Genomic DNA, 20393 nt, shown 5'->3' on the forward strand with positions numbered 1-20393 from the left:
TTGAATTGCGGTGCCCAGAATTGCACGCAGTACTCCAACTGCGGTCTGACCAGCGCCCGATAGAGGGGAAGTATCACCTCCTTGGACCTATTTGTCATGCATCTGCTGATGCACGATAAAGTGCCATTGGCTTTTCTGATGGCTTCGTCACACTGCCGGCTCATGTTCATCTTGGAGTCCACTAGGACTCCAAGATCCCTTTCCACCTCTGTGCCACCCAGCAGGTCATTCCCTAGGCTGTAGGTGTGCTGGACATTTTTCCTCCCTAGGTGCAGCACTTTGCATTTCTCCTTGTTGAACTGCATCCTGTTGTTTTCTGCCCACTTGTCCAACCTATCCAGGTCTGTCTGCAGCTGTTCCCTGCCCTCCGATGTGTCCACTTCTCCCCATAGCTTTGTGTCATCTGCAAACTTGGACAGAGTACATTTCACTCCCTTGTCCAAGTCGCTGATGAAGACATTAAAGAGTATCGGTCCAAGGACCGAACCCTGCGGGACCCCACTGCCCACACCCTTCCAGGTCGAGACCGACCCATCTACCACGACTCTTTGGGTGCGACCCTCTAGCCAATTTGCCACCCACCGGACTGTGCAGTCATCCACATCACAGCCTCTTAACTTGTTCACCAGTATGGGGTGGGATACCGTATCGAAGGCCTTCCTGAAGTCTAAGTATACGACATCCACCCCTCCTCCTGTGTCCAGGCGTTTCCTAACCCGGTCATAGAAAGAGACTAGGTTGGTCAGGCACGATCTGCCCGCCACAAACCCATGCTGGTTTCCCCTCAGCATAATTTGCCCTGCCGCGCTCTCACAAATGTGAGCCTTGATAATTTTTTCAAAGACTTCAAAGGTTCTTTTTGAGTTTCTCCTTCCAAGAGCAGTTTTCTAGCTCTAACAAATACTAATGTAATCTCTATGGCTAGGTCCCATTGCAATGTCTGTACAATAATGATGATAATAATAAGAAGAAGAAATTAAGGAAGTGAGAATATATTTTTGTTTTACTATTTATTGTTTATAGTTATTTCCCCTGCACCTTCTGTTTTTCTTTCCGTACACACTTCTTCTACCTTCTTTTCATTCTACTTTCTTTAATATCTTTCAGGAAAGGTTACCTGGGTACTGGATGTAGATATTTAGATGAAAGAAAAGATTTAGTTTGGTGTTGCTTTGCCCTCAAATACATGAATGTACAACTGGTCAAATACATGAATGTACAACTGGAGCACTTCAGTTCATTTCAGTAATAATGAGGTGTAAATGTTAGGCCTGTGCGAGTCAGCAGTGATTTGATCCAGCTTTGGATCTGGCTGCTTTGGATGGCTGCGATCTGATCTGGAGCTCCGGACGGTTTCCTCCTTTATCTGGCCGAAATCTCGGAGCCGCCTCGGAGATCCGGCCATAGGGTATAATGGGGGAATCAATGAAATATCTATAACTTTGTTGTTTTCTGTCCAATTTACATGAAACATGCGGGGCTGGTAGCCGCTCCTGATAGAATGAAGCTTGCCAAGTTTCAAGAAGATAGGTGCAGGGTTTTGGGGGGAACTGTACCCCAAATTCTTGAAAGCCAAACTCATGTCATGGCTGTGTGTTACAGCATGGGGGGGTCAACGCTGCACGGCTGGTAGCTCTTACTGAGGCCACAAAGCCTGCCAAGTTTCAAGGAGATCGGTGCAGGGGTTTGGGGGGAACTGCCCCTCAAGATGGGGACAAGCAAAACTCGTGCCATGGGTGACACTGTGTGTGTTAAGGCGCAGCAGGGTGACAGCTGCAGGGATGGTAGTCCCTGCTTGATGCCTGCCAGCTGTGGAGGAGATGGGTGCAGAGGGGTGCTGGGGCCCTGCACCCCTAGCTGCTGACAGACAAAACTCGTGCCAAGACTGTGTCTGTCCTGGGGCAGTTGATGAAAATCTTAGAAATTCAACTTAGCCTTCAACTACCTGAAGGGGGGTTCCAAAGAGGATGGAGCTAGATGGGCTTCAAGCAGAGGTGCCAAGGACATAGGGGCCTGAGGTTCCCGCCCCGCATCAGGAAGAGGGCTGTCACCTATAATGCATAACATTTTCCACATGTCCATCATCTTAGGCCCTGCCCTGGCAAAAATAAAAATCAGCACCTATGGATTTAAACCCAAGCCCTGTTACTGTAAAAGAGTTGCATATAAAGAAAAATCTGTGAGGTGCCTTAAGGAAGAGGATTTCTGTAGCCCAGAGGGCAAAAGCTCAGAAAGAGGGCAATGCAGCTCCAAAAGGAGTCACACACAAACTGCTAGTCCCCTTTCTCATTAGAAGGGGCTATTAAGCATGCAACAGCTTCATATTTTGCACAATTAAAAAAAAAACAGGAATGAAAGAGGAGGTCAAAGTTAACAATCAGTGCCCCAAGGAGGGACAGTGAGCGAGGGTCCCTCCACCCTTATTCCATGAGCCACTGGGGACCTCAGCTGCTGGTTCCCACACCATGGATATGTATCAGGAGCATTTTATGAACACCTCTAAGACCTTCCGCCTCCTTGTCAGCAGAGGGAGACCCTGGTGTCCACCAACCTTGAATGTGCCAGTTTCAACCCCTTTACCCCCTCTTCAGGAACCTCCTGCTGCAGTTCTGTCTGCACTATTCCCCACAAGTTTTGGTTTATGCAGTCCCCATCTTTGGCTCCACCAAATCCTAGGATCTCCTTGTCAACCTATTCCTGGACCTAGCAAAGTTAGCCATTGACCTGACAAGGAAGGAGGCCTTGGCCAGGAGGACCCTCAGTGAGATTGGGGCTGTCTTCTTGCCCTTCATTCATACATGTCTCCAAGCAGAGTTCCTCTAGGCAGTTTCCACCCACTCCTTTGACTCATTTGGGATCAGTGTGGCTTGGATTATCCTCCCCTACTCTTTCCCCTTTCACCCTCACTATTCCCTTCTACATGAGCCACAGCAGATGGGCCTCAGTGACGTGTCACCCTCATACTTCTCACCCACCTTCTTCAGTTCCTTAGAGCTTGTGTTTCGAGTGAGCCCAATCTTGAAACTCACCTCTTCTTCTTCTTCCTCCACCTCCTCTGGGCTTAACACCTCTGCTTCCTTGGCCATGTCCACATCCTTACCCTGAGGAATTGTGTATGGCATGGCTTTGTTATGAAAGGGGCAACCTGCCATGAGAATACCATTCTCCTTCATCAGGGCAGGATAACAGTATGCCTAGACTATAGTAGAAACAACATATATTTATTTAGGAGGCAGAATGGATCTGGTGATTTTTGTGTGCATGTCTTTCTATTTCTCAATAGCCTCCATTATGTTACATTATGACGAGTGGGAGGAATCATGTCTGGAAGTGATATCAACTGTCACCTGCACAAGGACAAAGTAGATGAAACTCTTCCACCAGGGTCAAGTTGAATTTGGTGGTTTTACACATTCTTTTCTCTCTTGGCTCAACCCCACTTCCCTCCCCACCTGCACCAGACATGGGGAAATAAAGGAGACCTGGTGCTCCAATGTGAATGAACTACCCCACACCCAAACAACTTTATATTATAACATGGTTTATTGAAGGGGGCAGGTAAATGAGAGAAGCAAACACGACTGGGAAATAGTGAATCGCTCACCTCAACCAACTATTAACAGTGTATCACAGTCAAAATGTTCAAAGTACTTAGGCCCGCATGGGGTGAACTTGGTAGCTAGTGGAGGCAGTGTACCTGTTCGCTCAACCTTGTCCCTCGTTTCACCATCACTGGAGTGTGCTGCTCTACCACTGCTGACAGTCCTCAGTGTCACAGGGTGGGGAGTTGGCACTGCTCCACCACTGCACACCCCAACCAGGAGGACACTAGTAGACAGAAATGAACCACCACCCAGGGGCTCTTCTCTGCCACTGAACACTGCTACTGAGGGGACAGTGGCTCCACTTTTGCTCACTGCCACCACCAGACACCACTTCTCCGTGCTGCTGCCAAGGGATGCTGGGCCAATTTAAGGCTTTGAGCAAGCTCAAGTTCTAGCTTTTCGAGAATGGAGAAGGCACAGGACTCAAAATGACCAGGTACTCCAAGGGTTTTAGCTCTTCTGCAAACAAGTGGGCAAAGCATCATAACTTCAACCTTACAACATCAGTACCTTGTAAACTTCAATTTTGGAAGGAAGAGCCAATGAACACAAACCTGACTCAACTGGCCTCCTGCAATCAAACCATGGAAATGCAATTAAAATGAGTTAAGAAAGTTGTGATGTGTCCCACTTCCGAATGTAGCCTGGTTGTGCCTTTGAGACACACTCCCAGGGCACTTCCACAGCTGTAGGGTCTCCTTCTGCCTGCAACTCCTGTCTCTGCTGTCTGAGGCTTGACCACTGAAAACAATGAGATGCGTCAGAGTCCAACTCCTTGACCTGTGGACACCTTACCAATCTCACCCAGGCCCAGCTCTTAGCAGAGGAGATTTTGCCAGCTGGAAAGATCAAACCCTATTTGTTAATGTTTACGGCCTGCTAATGTTAATTGCCACCTGTCCTTTTCTGCCTTGGACCTTGCCCACAACAACTTGCACTGTCTATTCAGTAGACACATCCAAGGAGAGCAGGGAAGCAGAATTCATGGCCCAGTGTCCCTCTCTTGCAACCTTTGTCTGCTCCAGTGTCCACATGGACTTACAGTGCCCACACACATGCAGAGGTCTATTAGTGGGTCTAAATGGGGAAGAGCCTCTCTACCAGTTTATCTTTCACCTTATTCTGTGTCACAGTAGTGGGGGGAATGGAAATATGGTTTAGGAGTTCCCACCAGGGATGTCCTTCATTTTCCTATAGGGCCCTGGTATGATACATTCAAATTTAGTGGAGGCAAGCAGAGCAGAACATCTACAAGTGGCATCACGCTGGCTGGGTAATTGGGACAGGAAGGAGGGCAGCTTTTCTGACATTGCTGGAGGCAGTGATAAGGAGGCTGTTTGGGCTGCTGTGGGCTAGGAGTCTGGGGGTTCAGGAGCCTGGTTATCGTTATGTTGGACAGGTAGAACATCAAGGACATAGGCTACCTGGAAGCCTTTGAGCAGTCACTGTCCATTTCCGTGTCTGTCTCAATGTTCATTGCAGCTCAGGAAAGCCAAGGAGTCCTCTCTCTGGTCATTTCCTGGGTAGGCATGGCAGTTGGCAGCAATGATGGTGTGGCCCACCACACATTCTTTTACCTGCAGCATGACTTGAGCTTTGGCCATAGAACATGCTGGGAAATGTAGATGATTAATCCTGGGGCAATCTTCCTTCATGCCTCATCTGTGGTTTATAAATAAAAGCCCTCCAACAAATTCTTGAAAGGTTGGCAGAGAGTCCCATCCCTAAATAATGTATGTCAGCACAAGTAATATGTTCTTATTTATCACACATAAATAGAATCAAATTCGATTTGTTTAATTTGGAATGATAAATAATAATCAATGAGGAATGACGATATCTATCTAGTTCATGATTTTACCCATTGCTTTTAAAATAATGGAATATTTTTTGAGCTGCCTTCTTGTTCACAAAACAGTGACCATGGGAAATCCTACTAATGTCATACCCCTAGGGAGATGCACATAAATATTTACTTCCACCTTGACAGATGAACAAAGGCTCCACTTGCAGTCTGCAAAGATGTTCCACGTAGACGAATGGATTTTTTAGTTTTTGAGGTCTGAAGAAATTCAAGCTGAAGAAGAAAATACCCCAATATTTGTGTAAGTACACTTACGTTCTGCCTAGTGTTCTTCTCCTTTCCACTTTTGGATCTTGCAATTGCATTTCTAGGGATTTTAAAAGGGTCTGATCTGGCCCAAAAAAGGCATGTCACATTATTTCTGGAGTTGCCTTTACTTCAAACTGGTATTACAAATCTAACTTTTTGTAAATAGAGGTATGAAAAAACTGAATTTTCTATTGTAAAAAGGGATTTTACCATCCCTTCTGTTTTGTTTGGTTTTTTGGGGGGTTTTTTGATCTGCAGCTCATAGAAGAATACCAAAACCTCTGCAAAATAAGTGTACCTTCAAATGATTATTTTTAGAAAGAAAACCCCTCCGACTCTTAAGTGAAGTGTTCTTCCTCTCTCGGAATATAGTTCTCTTCCCTGCAGCCTCTGTCATGACTGAAGCTAGTGATGCATGTGTAATTTAGCTTTAAATTAAGGAGGGAAATTCTGTCAGTGTGCTTTCAGCCTCCTGGAGCGCAGTTCAAGTCGCAAAGCCTGCCTGAGAAACTGAGTAAATTTGCATCAACTGAGATCTGTCCTGCCATGGGAATGCTGTTCCCAGGGACCAGACTAGATTAAAGACACCTCAGGTCTCCCTACATGGAAACTGAAGTGTACTGATTCTCTTTCCCTTTCTGATCAGAAATCATGAAAGCCCCTGGAGCAAGCTCAAAACCATTTCCATGACAACTTTCCAAATTCCCTTAATTTGGCAAAATAGCTTTTAAACAGAAGTGTTCTGGCCTCCTCTGATTTTTAACAGTAGGTGTCAGAGTCATGAAACCCCTCAGAGCTACAGATGTGGTTTGTGTGCTGAGAGACAACTGTGAGACTTGCTGGTTATGTTGCTAGATGCATGAGTTCATGCCCTCTCAGCGACTGCCAATAGCTGTCTCCAGCCCACACAACTCTAAGTGGGTATCTGCTCCTGTTGGTTGGGGAGGGAAGAGGGAAGGAGATCGAAGGTGGCAAGGTGGTTTTCCAGTCATAAAATTGCACCGTATGCTGTTACCTGATAATGCAGGGGTGTCTTTAATCACAATATCCCAAAAGGATGCCAGGCTTGGGTACGCTTTTGACTACAGTATAAGGCATTTTCTTGAAATATTGTGAGAGGTAAGGACTTCTTAAGATGCAGTCCTTTAATGGACCAACTACATCATTCGTAGGGCTGTGCAAAACAGCACTGTTCCAGTCCAACTTCAGTTTCGTGGTCTGGATGGAACGGTGTTTTGTATCGAATTTCATTTCGGATCAAAACAGCCTCACTGTTTTGCTTTGCTGAAATAGTGAGGCTGTTTTGACGCTTCGCCCAACCATGGGTCTGGGGAAAGAAACTCAGCCCCAGCCCCATGATCAGGCTGGGGAAACTCAGCCCAGCTGGGCTGACTTCCCACCCTTTGCTGGATCATGTGCCGGGGATGGGAAGTCAGCCCAGCTGGACGGACATCCTATCCCCAGACCTATGGTCAACATGTTTCAATTTCTGAAACGTTTCGACTAGCCTCCTTTTTGTTTTGAGGCTGTTTTGACACCCTTTGTTTCACTTTGATTTTGCTGTTTTGACCTTGAAATGAGTTGAAACAGTGTCAAAATGAAATGTCCAGCAACATTTCACATAGCCCTAATAGTTTGGGTAGAGTTAGGCAAGCTTTTGAATGAAAGACATTCTTCATCTGGTGCTTACATTTTTTCATGTTTTTAGGGAAGGAAAGAAAGTAAAAAAAAAAAGGGACAGAGAAATAGAAAAGGGAGAATAGCAGATGCATGAGATATTTTTGAGCAAAACGAAAACTCAATTTTATTCCCCATTTATTTGGATAATACTTATACTGAAATGATAACTTTACAAGCAGTTAAGAAAAGAAAAGAAAAGAAAAGAAAATTAGTCTCACTGGTGTTCCCCACCCCTTGTTTGATTTTCTCCTGATGTCTTTGTTTGATTCCTATTTCCTTTCTTCTAGATGACAAAGGAAAGAATGCCAGAAGGAAACCACTCTGCACTGAGTGAATTCATTCTGCTGGGGTTCTCCAACTTTCCACATCTTCAGCACTTACTTTTTTCTGTGTTCTTTTCTACCTACTTGTTCACCTTAGCTGGAAACCTTCTCATCATTTTCCTTACCCATGTGGATGCTGCCTTGCAGACCCCCATGTATTTCTTCCTCGGGAACCTGTCCTTCCTGGAGATCTGCTACACAACTGTGAACATCCCTAAAATGTTGGCCAGTCTCCTAATGGAGGACAAAAGAATATCTTTCCTTGGCTGTGCTACACAAACCTATTTCTCCTTTTCTTTTGGAGGGTCAGAGTGTTTTCTCCTGGCCTCCATGGCTTATGATCGTTATGTTGCTATCTGCAATCCCCTGCATTATTTTGTACTTCTGAACAAGAAGACTTGCAATGCACTGGCTGCAGGGTCCTGGCTTAGTGGGATACTTATATCCTTTGGTCTCACAAGCATGGTGTTTACTTTACCCTTCTGCAGATCCAATGTCATCAATCATTACTACTGTGACATCCCCCCACTGCTGAAGCTGGCCTGTGTGGACACTTCCCTCATCGAGTTTTGTATATTCATGTTGGCTTTGATTTTCATTGCCTTCCCCTTTGTGCTGATCTTCCTGTCATATGTTCGCATTGTCTCCACTATCCTGAAGATTGCCTCAACTGAGGGCAGAAAGAAAGCCTTCTCCACCTGCTCCTCTCACCTAATTGTGGTGATATTATTCTATGTCTCTGGCTCTGTTATGTATCTGAAGCCCAAAGCAGACTATTCTCCAGACACAATCAAGTTTCTTTCTTTGTTATACACATTCCTCACACCCATATTAAATCCTATCATTTATACTTTGAGAAATAAAGAGGTAAAAGGTGCCTTCTGGAGAGAGCTCAGGAAAAAGAGGAATGCTTGAATAAAGGAAGGGATTCCCTGTACATGTCTCATGATTGCTCTTTATGAGAGTTATGCTCATTCTAAAATTTGTGTAACTATATTAGCGTAACCTTGCATTGACACAAGCATTTGCTGGAAAAGGGAGGAGTCCTTCCAGAAAAAGTCAACACTGGTGGTCTCAATCTTGAGCTCCACGAATTCAGCAACAGCCACTAGGTGCGTTTTGTGGCTATTTTTGGAAAGATTATTTTGAGTTTCTCCTTCCAAGAGCAGTTTTCTAGCTCTTACAAATACTAATGTAATCTCTATGGCTAGGTCCCATTGCTATGTCTGTACAGTAATGATGATAATAATAAGAAGAAGAAATTAAGGCAGTGAGAATATATTTTGTTTTACTATTTATTTTTTATATCTTTTTCCCCTGCACCTTCTGTTTTTCTTTCCGTACACACTTCTTCTACCTTCTTTTCATTTTACTTTCTTTAATATCTTTCAGGAAAGGTTACCTGGGTACTGGATATAGATACTTAGATGAAAGAAAAGATTTAGTTTGGTGTTGCTCTGCCTTCAAATACATGAATGTACAACTGGTCAAATACATGAATATACAGCTAAATCACGTTAATTCATTTCCGTAACAATGAAGTGTAAATGTTAGGCCTGTGCGAGTCAGCAGCAATCCAATCCAGCTTCAGATCTGGCCACTTTGGATGGCTGCGATCCGATCTGGAGCTCCGGATGGTTTCCTCCTTGATCCGGCCGAAGCCTCAGAGCTGCTTTGGAGATCCGGCCATAGGGTATAATGGGGGAATCAATGAAATATCTATAACTTTGTTGTTTTTTGTCCAATTTATATGAACCATGCAGGGCTGGTAGCCTTTCCTGTTAGCATGAAACTTGCCAAGTTTCAAGATGATAGGTGCAGGTGTTTGGGGGAACTGTACCCCAAATTCTTGAAAGCCAAACTCACGTCATGACTGTGTGTTACAGCACAGGAGGGGGTCAAAGCTGCAGGGCTGGTAGCTCGTAGCGAGGCCACAAAGCCTGCCAAGTTTCAAGGAGATTGGTGCAGGGGTTTGGGGGAGCTGCCCTTATTGATCTTCTTGAAACTTGTCAGTTTTCATGCTCTCAGCAGAGTCTACCATCCCTGAAAATGTCATCCAAATCAGATCAAAAAACAACAAAGTTATATTGTTTCCCCATTATACCCTATGGCTGGATCTCGGAGGTGGCTCTGAACCGCTTCAGGAAGCCAAACAAGGAGCACTTTGACCCGGACGTGCTGCTTCGGTCCCTGAAGCATTTGAAGCGTCTCTGGAGCTGAAGCTCTGCCCAAAGCCTCGCACAGCCCTAGTACATGTGGATCCCAGGAGACCCTAAAATGATTCAGGGTAGAATCTGATGCACTAAAATTTGGAGGTTCCTGTGACTGTAAAAGGATTATGTAATATTAAATGCACAACCACACTAGGATCACTGTAGGGTGTGTGTATGGGGGGGGGGGGGATGTATATAGATAGTTATATATTTTCTAGATATATATATTCTCGTACTGTGCCCTTTCTCATTAGAAGGGGCTATGAAGCATGCCACAGCTTCATATTTTGCACAATTAAAATAAACAACAGGAATGAAAGTGGAGGTCAAAGGTTAACAATGAGTGCCCCAAGGAGGGACAGTGAGCGAGGGTCCCTCCACCCTTATTCCAGAGCCACTGGGGACCTCAGCTGCTGGTTCCCACACCATGGATATGTATCAGGTGTATTTTATGAACACCTCTAAGACCTTCCGCCTCCTTGTCAGCAGAGGGAGACCCTGGTGTCCACCAACCTTGAATGTGCCAGTTTCAACCCCTTTACCCCCTCTTCAGGAACCTCCTGCTGCAGTTCTGTCTGCACTACTCCCCACAAGTTTTGATTTATGCACTTCCCATGTGTGGCTCCACCAAATCCTGGGATCTCCTTGTCAACCTCTTCCTGGACCTAGCACAGTTAGCCATCGACCTGACAAGGAAGGAGGCTTTGGCCAGGAGGACCCTCAGTGAGAGTGGGGCTGTCTTCTTGCCCTTCATTCATACATGTCTCCAAGCAGAGTTTCTCTAGGCAGTTTCCACCCACTCCTTTGACTCATTTGGGATCAGTGTGGCTTGGATTATCCTCCCCTACTCTTTCCCCTTTCACCCTCACTATTCCCTTCTACATGAGCCACAGCAGATGGGCCTCAGTGATGTGTCACCCTCTTACTTCTCACCTGGGGAGGGGGTAAGAGGGGGGGCCTGACCCAGCCCACTAAAGCTCACTGAAACTCCCTAAGTGGCCCTCTGGACAAATTAATTGCCCATTCCTGCGTTACATTAAGTGTTCATCAGGGATGGCTTAATCCTGTCCTGTCTCAGAGTACAGCGATGAAAGAGGTGACCTACTGAATTCTCTCTGTTCTCTTAATTGGTGGAATAACCTGGTTTGACCAGGTTCAAGAGACATAGAAAGTGTTGGGAAACAGACTAAACCCTCATTTCAGAAGTATGGATTTCAGGACATGTTGGATCTGCCTAACTTTCAAGTACAACATGTATCTGTGTCTTGTTTCTTAAGGCTGGCTTCCAGCTGAGGTTAAACTATTCTTCATTTTTAATAGATTAGTTTATGCCATATTATTAATAGCTGGGGTAAAATAGATATCTATTTTTGGCTCAACAGCAACACCATTGGATGTAAAAATCATATTGGGTATGAGCTAAAACTAAGGATTCTTACACTTACAAGTTACATTTTTCATGTACCTGGCCCCTGAACATGCTCTACAGCCTTGACTTAGCACACATGCATGGCTGCAGAGCACTTTTAACATACCCAATTGCACAAAAAATTAACCCTAGCCAAATGAATTTGGATGGAGCCCTTTACCTCACAGTCCCCACAGTTACCCCATCTGGGGTATTGATGAGAGCCAGGCCAGGCCCACTAGGTGAGGGGTTTCCGTTCCACCCTGGCCCCTGGCCCTGCTCAGATCTGGCCATGCAAAAAACGCTGGGAGCTCTATGCTGCCATTGTCAAGAGGCCCGGGTGTGTCTTGGGGGAATGGAGCCCTCCCCCACCATCCCTGGCTCCCCTAAATACAGGCAGTCCTTGATTTACAGTGTTGTGAGTTACAACGTTTCACACTTGCAACATTTATAAATTGACACCATTTCAACTGTCTGACATCAGTTTCAAGTTTACAACACTTGACCCGATACAACATCACACCAGCAAACAAGTTCACTGCGTCACTCATCTCCCTAGAGAACATCTGTCCAAATTTCCTTGGACACTTTCTTTAAGAAAGCAGCCAAGACTCCAGAAAATTTGCAGACAAGACTCCTGAGAAGACTCCAGCCAAGAACCCTTCCAAAACTCCAACCAAAAGCCTTTCAAAAAGTCCATCAAAGTCACCTCAAACAAGTCCTTACAAATCAATATGATTGGTATTTACAGTATAAATACATTAATGTTGCTCTATTACTCATCAAGAATTGATTGAGTACAAAAGTCTGGGTTATTTTTAGTGAAAATAGGGTATCAGGCCTGGGTTCAGGAACCAATCCCCTACTTATAACATTGTTTCTTATGAGAAAATTGGTTCCAAGTTACAACGTTTTGACTTAAGACGTGCTTTTCAGGAACCAATTGTGTCATAAGTCCGAGGACTGCCTGTACTCCAGCCAGGATGAACCAAGACATGGTGGGATTCTACACATGACTGGGCACTGGGCATTGAGGGGTACAGGTTGTGTAGGTGTGACAGAGTGGGGAAAAAAGATGGAGGGGGTAGCACTCTATGTTAAGGAGCAGTATACGTCTTCCACCTTTAAGGCGGGGGTGGAGGAGGGGAACATCGAGGCATTGTGGGTCAGGATCCAGGGAAGGCCAGGGGAAAATGACTTGGTTGTGGGGGTCTACTACAGGCCTCCTCATCAGGATCAAGAGCTAGACGATGTATTGTCCGGGCAGCTAGCAGATGCCACACAGGCGAGGGAGGCTGTGGTCATGGGAGATCTAAACTACCCAGATATCTGCTGGGAGGAGCAGACAGCCAAAACAAGCCACTCATAGAGGTTCTTACACTGTGTGCAGGACCTCCACCTAACCCAGCTGGTGTCTAGTCCCACCAGGGGTAGCACCTTGCTTGTCCTGGTCCTAGCAACAGGGAATGATCTCATGGCAACCATGCGAGTTCATGGTAGCCTGGGAGATAGTGACCATCACTTGGTCAAGTTCACTATCTAGCGAAGGGTGGGTAAAGTAACTAGTGGGGCTAAGGTATTGGACTTCAGAAAGGCCAACTTTAGCAAGCTTAGAAGGCTAGTTAGTGAGGGGATGCAACTAAGAGAACATAGAGCATATAGGGGTTCAGGAGGGTTGGAGGTATCTCAAGGGAGTGATCCTTGGGGCTCAAACGGAGTCTATCCCATTATGTAGGTAGGGAGATAAGGGGGCAAAAAAGCCCCCATGGCTGAACAGGGAACTCCAGGAGAGTCTGGGGGCCAAGAAAGAGATGTATAGGCAATGGAAGCAGGGAGCAGCCACCAAGGAGGAATATATCTCCCTGGTGCGCTATTGCAGGGAATCAGTTAGACATGCCAAGGCGGGGCTTGAGCTCAGGCTGGCTTCAACAATCAAGGAAAATAAAAAGTCCTTCTTCAGGTATATAGAGGGCAAAAGGAAAACTCAGAGCAACATAGGGCCCCTGCAAGACAGATCAGGACAGCTGGTGGTTGACACGGGGAAAAATGCAGAGCTCTTCAATGAGTTTTTCACTTCAGTATTTCTATGGACCAACCAAGCCAATTCCCCGACCATGATCATTGACGGATGTCCACATGGTACCAGTCCACCTACAGTTAGTTTTGAAATAGTTAAGGAGCTTCTGGAGGAGCTGGATGGATACAAGTCAGCAGGCCCGGATGACCTCCATCCATGGCTGCTGAAAGAATTGGCCAGTGTCATAGCTGAGCCGCTGGCACAGCTGTTCAAGCACTCGTGGTGCTCCGGCCAGGTCCCTGAGGACTGGAAAAGGGCTAATGTGGTACCCATATTCAAGAAAGGGAGGAGGGATGAGCCGGGTAACTTTAGACCAGTCAGTCTTACCTCTATTCCTGGGAAAATGCTAGAGAAAATAGCCTTCTATTACCAGGTCACACACTGCCTGGACACAGGAGCTGTCTTCCTGGACTTTAGGAAGGCCTTCAACACAGTTTCACACCCTATCCTCATTGGGAAGCTAGCAGACTGTGGAGTGGATGCCTACACGGTCATGTGGGTGGCCAACTGGCTTAGGGACCGCACCCAGAGAGTGGTGGTGGATGGTTCCTTCTCGGCCTGGAGGGAGGTGGGCAGTGGGGTCCCGCAGGGTTCGGTCCTCGGACCGATATTATTCAATATCTTCATTAGTGATTTGAACGAATGTGTGGAGAGCACCCTCTCCAAGTTCGCTGATGATACCAAGTTATGGGAAAAGTTAGTACACTGGAGGGCAGGAAGCAGATTCAGGCTGACCTGGATAGGCTGGATCAATGGGAAGAGACAAAGAGGATGCAATTTAATAAAGATAAATGTAAGGTACTCCACCTGGGAAGGAGGAACACCCAGCACACCTATAGGTTGGGAAGTGTCCTTCTCGGCAGCTCAGAGACAAAGAGGGATCTTGGAGTCATAATTGACTCCAAGATGAACATGAGCCGGCAGTGTAACGAGGCCATCAACAAGGCCAATCGCACCTTGTCGTGCATTAGCAGGTGCATGACTAATAGATCAAAGGAGGAGATGCTCCCCCTCCATGCGGCACTGGTCAGGCCTCAGTTGGAGTACTGTGTCCAGTTTTGGGCGCCGCACTTCAAAAGAGATGCGGGGAATCTGGAGAGGGTCCAAACGAGGGCCACTTACATGATTAGTGGCCTTCGTGATTGACCCTACGGGGTGAGGTTGAGAGAGCTGAATCTCTTCAGCCTTCACAAGAGACGGCTGAGGGGAGATCTTGTGGCCGCCTATACATTTATTAGGGGAGGTCAACGGGGAATAGGGGAAGCGCTGTTTACTAGGGCGCCCCAGGGAGTGACTAGGAATAACGGGTATAAACTAGTTGAGAGTGGATTTAGGTCAGATATTAGGAAAAAAATTTTCCCAGTAAGGGTGGCCAGGATCTGGAATGGGCTTCCAAGAGAGGTGGTGCTATCATTTAGCTTGGAGGTCTTCAAGAGGAGGCTAGATAGTCACCTGGCTGGGGTCGTCTGACCTCGGTCCTCTTTCCTGTCAGGGGCAGGCGGTCGACACGATGATCCATTGTGGTCCCTTCCAACTCCACAATCTATGAATCTATAAATCTGTTAGGTTGGGGGTGGGGGGGAGAGGGAGGGGTATGTAGAGCCCTGAACATCTGTAGGCACCATTAAATACTTTGCAGATTTTTTTTAAAACAGGAAATTATAGGAAAAAATGTTTTTTGGTTAACTAATTTGTTTTGCTTTATCCCCTAAAATATTTTATAAATACACATAAAAGTTTTTAGGAAATGGTGAGCCAAAAGGTATCTTTTTCTAATTGTCAAAATGAACCACTTCAGGGTTTAGAAAAAGGAAACCAAACTATTTTGACACTTCTTGAATTTCTGCTCTTCCTTTCTGTCCCCTTCCCCCTCCCTCAACACTTCACTGAATTCAATGCTGAAACATTCAAGACAGTCTGCTGTGACATGTTCTAATCAGGATGCATCGGAGCATGTGTGTAGGTGAGGTTTGTGATGTCACACCTGCTGTACAAAGCATGAATCAACACAAGCACATGGCACTTCCCATTGAGATCAGAGGAGACAAGTACATTAGTATCCCAGCCCAACCACCCCTGCCTTACTCATCACTTGGAAGCCTGGTTCAGGAGTTCCCACCAAGGGTGTCCTTCATTCCTCTCCATGGCACTGGCGTGACGCCTTCAACTGCAACTCAGGAAAGCCATGGAGTCCTCACCTTGGTCTTTCCTGAGTAGGAACGGCAATTGGCAGTGATGACTAAGTAGCCCACCATTGTTTTACCTGCAACATAACTTGAACCTTGGCTATGGAAAATGCAGGGCAATTTAGATGATTAATCCTGGGACAATCTTCCTTCACACCTCACCTGTGGTTTATATTTAAAAAGCCCCCCAACACATTCTTCAAATATTGTTAAGTTGCCCATATAGGATGAGAGAGGGCTGGATATGGCAGAGATTTTCCCCCCTCTAATGGACCTCCAGTAAGTTTTATGTTCTTATGTCTCACACGTAAATAGAAAGAAGTTTAATTTGTTTACTTTGGCATGATAAATAACAATCAATGAGAAACTAAAGTATGCATCTAGTTCATGGTTTCACCCATTGGATTAAGAAAAATAGAATTATTTCTCAGCTGCCTTGTCTACTTGTTTAGGAAAGATTAACACTGAGAAATGCTAATAAGATCATCCCTCTAAGGAGATACCAAGAAACGTTTACTGCCACCTCCGCAAATGAACAGAGGCTCCACCTGGAGTCTGCAAAGATGATCTATACACAGGAGTGGATTCTCTGCTTCACAGGGACGTTAGAAGAAATTGAAGCTGGAGGAGACAATACCCCAATATTTCTGTAAGTACAATTACTTTCTGTCCCGCGCTCTTTTCCATCCCACTTGTTGATCTTGCAATTGCACTATTACGGACTTTAAAATGATCTGAAATGGAAAAAAACCAAACAACCCTCCTTCCCCAGAACAAGGCACATCACATTATTTTTGGAGTTGCCTTTATTTACACAAAGTTAGACTTGCTATACTGGTTTTCAGCAGAGATATGCAGAAGCTGAAAATGTTATTGCAAAAGCAGGTTTCGCCATCCCCTTAATTGTTGTTTGATCTGCACTCCATGGAAACATAGTGAAACCTCTGCAAAGTGAACTTCTCTCCAAATGACTATTTTCAGAGAGAAACCCCCTCAGATCCGAAATTCAGTGTGTACCTGTCTCTGCGTTTATGTGTCTTCACTGCAGCCCCTGAAATGCCTGCAGCTAGTGATGCATATGTAACCAGCTTCAAAGTATGCAGGGAAATTCTGGCCGTGTGCTTGCAGCATCCGGGAGGTCAGTTCAAGCTGCAAAGCCTGCCTGGGAAACTGTGTACATATGCCTATGCTGAGCTCTGTGCTGGCATGGGCATACTGCTCCCAGGGACCAGGCTAGTTTAAAGACACCTCAGGTCTCTCTACATTGAGACTGAAGTGTATCCCTTCTGTTTCTCACTGATTCTCTTTCCCTTTCTGATCAGAAGTCATCAAAGCTCCCTGGAGTGAGCTCAGTAGCATTTACATGACAACTTTCCAAAGTCCCTTAATTTGGCAAAATATCTTTTAAGCAGAAATGTTCTGGCCTCCTCTGATTTTTGACAGTAAGTGCCAGAGTCAGGAAACTACTCAGAGCTACAAATGCAGTTCATATGCTGCAGGAGAACCATTAGATTTGCTTGTTTTTTTTCTAGACATATGAGTTCATTCCCTGTCCCAGGGACTGCCAATAGATATCTGTAGTCCACACAGGTCTCAGTGGGTACCTGCTCCCATCACGGGGGAAAGCTGAGGTAGCCAGTTGCATTGCCAGTCATAGCATAGCTCAGCGTGCTGTTTTCTGCAATACAGGGGTGCCCTTGATCACAGTCCCAAAAGGATGCCAGGCTTGCGTGCACGTGGCCAGAGTATAAGGATTGCTCTTAAAACAGTGAGAGAGTCAAGGACTTCTTAGAGTGCTATCTTTTGTTGGACCAACTACATAATGTCACTTGACTTAAACAAGCTGGTCTGACATGAAATATTGACATTTTTCATGTTCTTTTGGGGGGAAAGAATGAAAGTAAGAAACAAAGAGAAAGAGGGAAATAGAGCTACATAAGATACTTTTGAGCAAAATGAAAACTGGTAATTTCACAGGCGGTCCTTGACTTACAACCTTTCAAGTTACAACGTTTGGCACTTACAACGTTTGTAAATTGACACCCTGTTTCAACTTTCTGATGGAAGTTTCAACTTCACAACACTTGATACAACGCAACACCATGCCATGCCAGCAAACAAGTTCATGGCATCACCCATCTCCCTGGAGAACAGCTGTCCAAACTTCCTTGGACACTTTCTTTAAGAAAGCAGACAGGACTCCAGGAAAACCTGCAGCCAAGACTCCTGAGAAGACTCCAGCCAAGAACCCTTCACATAGTCCAGCAAGGTCACCTCAAACAAGTCCTTTCAAATCAATATGATTGCTATTTACGATATAAATACGTTGGTGTAGCTATATTACTCATCTCTAATTGACTGAGTACTAAATTCTGGGTTATTTTTGGTGAAAATAGGGTATTGGGCCTTGGTTCAGGAATCAAACCCCCATTTATAACATTGTTGTCTATGAGAAAATTGGTTCCGAGTTACATTTTGACTTAAGGAACCAATTGTGTCGTAAGTCCGAGGACTGCCTGTATTCCCCAGTCATTTGGATGATGCTTATACTGAAATGATATGTTTACCACAAATTAAGAGAAAAGAAAAGCAATGAAAAAAAAAAAAACCTTTCACTGATGTTCCTCACTGTTTGCTCAATTCTTTCCTGATCTCTTTGTTTTATTGCTACTTCCTTTATTCTAGATAAGAAAGATGGAAAGAACACCAGAAGGAAACCACTCTGCACTGAGTGAATTTATTCTCCTAGGTTTTTCCAACTTTCCACATCTCCAGTACTTGCTTTTTTCTGTGTTCTTTTTTCCTTACTTGTTCACCTTAGCTGCAAACCTTCTCATCATTTTCCTTACCCATGTGGATGCTGCCTTGCAGACCCCCATGTATTTCTTCCTCGGGAACCTGTCCTTCCTGGAGATCTGCTACACAACTGTGAACATCCCTAAAATGTTGGCCAGTCTCCTAATGGAGGACAAAAGAATATCTTTCCTTGGCTGTGCTACACAAATCTATTTCTCCTTTTCTTTTGGAGGATCAGAGTGCTTCCTCCTGACCTCAATGGCTTATGATCGTTATGTTGCTATCTGCAATCCCCTGCGTTATCCTGTACTTCTGAACAAGAAGACATGCAATGCACTCGCTACAGCATCCTGGCTCAGTGGGTTAGTTATGTCCTTTGGTCTCACAAGCATGGTGTTTACTTTACCCTTCTGCAGATCCAATGTCATCAATCATTACTACTGTGACATCCCCCCACTGCTGAAGCTGGCCTGTGTGGACACTTCCCTCATCGAGTTTTGTATATTCATGTTGGCTTTGATTTTCATTGCCTTCCCCTTTGTGCTGATCTTCCTGTCGTACGTACGCATTGTCTCCGCTCTCCTGAAGATTGCCTCAGCTGAGGGCAGAAAGAAAGCGTTCTCCACCTGCTCCTCTCACCTTATTGTGGTGATATTATTCTATGTCTCTGGCTGTGTTATGTATCTGAAGCCCAAAGCAGACTTCTCTCCAGACACAATCAAGTTTCTTTCTTTGTTATACACATTCCTCACACCCATATTAAATCCTATCATTTATACTTTGAGAAATAAAGAGGTGAAAGGTGCCGTCTGGAGAGAGCTGAGGAAAAAGAGAAATGCTTGAATAAAGGAAGGGATTCCCTGTACACGTCTCAAGCTCAGTTCCACCTTTCTAACTCGGACATTTATGCAGGTCCAGCCTCTGGTCTGAGGCTGATGATTGCTCTTTATGAGAGTTATGCTCATTCTAAAATTAGTGTAATTGTATTAGTGTAACCTTGCATTGACACAAGCATTTGCTGCAAAAGGGAGGAGTCCTTCCAGAAAAAGTCAACACTGGTGTTCTCAATCTTGAGCACCACTGATTCAGCAACAGCCACTACGTGAGTTTTGTGGCTATTTTTGGAAAGATTATTTTGAGTTTCTCCTTCCAAGAGCAGTTTTCTAGCTCTAACAAATACTAATGTAATCTCTATGGCTAGGTCCCATCGCTATGTCCGTACAATTATGATGATAATAATAAGAAGAAGAAATTAAGGAAGTGAGAATGTATTTTGTTTTACTATTTATTGTTTATATCTTTTTCCCCTGCACCTTCTGTTTTTCTTTCCGTACACACTTCTTCTACCTTCTTTTCATTCCACTTTCTTTAATATCTTTTAGGAAAGGTTACCTGGGTACTGGATATAGATACTTAGATGAAAGAAAAGATTTAGTTTGGTGTTGCTCTGCCTTCAAATACATGAATGTACAACTGGATCACTTCAATTCATTTCAGTAAGAATGAGGTGTAAATATTAGGCCTGTGCAAGTCAGCAGCAGTCTGATCCAGCTTCAGATCTGGCCACTTTGGATGGCTGCGATCTGATCTGGAGCTCCAGACGGTTTCCTCCTTGAACTGGCCGAAGCCTCGGAGCCGCCTCGGAGATCCGGCCATAGGGTATAATTGGGGAATCAATTAAATATCTATAACTTTGTTGTTTTTTGTCCAATTTATATGAAACATGCAGGGCTGGTAGCCTCTCCTGATACCATGAAACTTGCCAAGTTTCAAGAAGATAGGTGCAGGGGTTTGGGGGGAACTGTACCCCAAATTCTTGAAAGCCAAACTCATGTCAGGGCTGTGTTACAGCATGGCGGGGGGGGGGGGGGGGGTCAAAGCAGCAGGGTTCATAGCTCATACTGAGGCCACGAAACCTGCCAAGTTTCAAAGAGATCGGTGCAGGGGTTTGGGGGGAACTGCCCCTCAAGCTGGGGACAAGCAAAACTCGTG

At 45.1% G+C, this 20393-nt stretch overlaps 2 protein-coding genes across 2 annotated transcripts; both read left to right on the forward strand.

The window, feature by feature from the left end:
- Positions 1–7685: 7685 nt before the first annotated feature.
- LOC102570992 (olfactory receptor 10A7-like) lies at positions 7686–8658 on the forward strand. Its single transcript, XM_006260024.3, has one exon. It carries the CDS (start codon positions 7686–7688, stop codon positions 8634–8636), a length of 951 nt encoding a protein of 316 aa, XP_006260086.3. The 3' UTR covers positions 8637–8658.
- A 9614-nt stretch (positions 8659–18272) lies between these two features.
- Positions 18273–19244, forward strand: LOC132251747 (olfactory receptor 10A7-like). The gene has a single exon (XM_059731675.1). It carries the CDS (start codon positions 18300–18302, stop codon positions 19242–19244), a length of 945 nt encoding a protein of 314 aa, XP_059587658.1. The 5' UTR covers positions 18273–18299.
- The last annotated feature ends 1149 nt before the right edge of the window (positions 19245–20393 follow it).

The sequence above is a fragment of the Alligator mississippiensis genome, chromosome 7 (assembly GCF_030867095.1).
Source record: "Alligator mississippiensis isolate rAllMis1 chromosome 7, rAllMis1, whole genome shotgun sequence".
NCBI classification, from domain to species: Eukaryota; Metazoa; Chordata; order Crocodylia; family Alligatoridae; genus Alligator; species Alligator mississippiensis.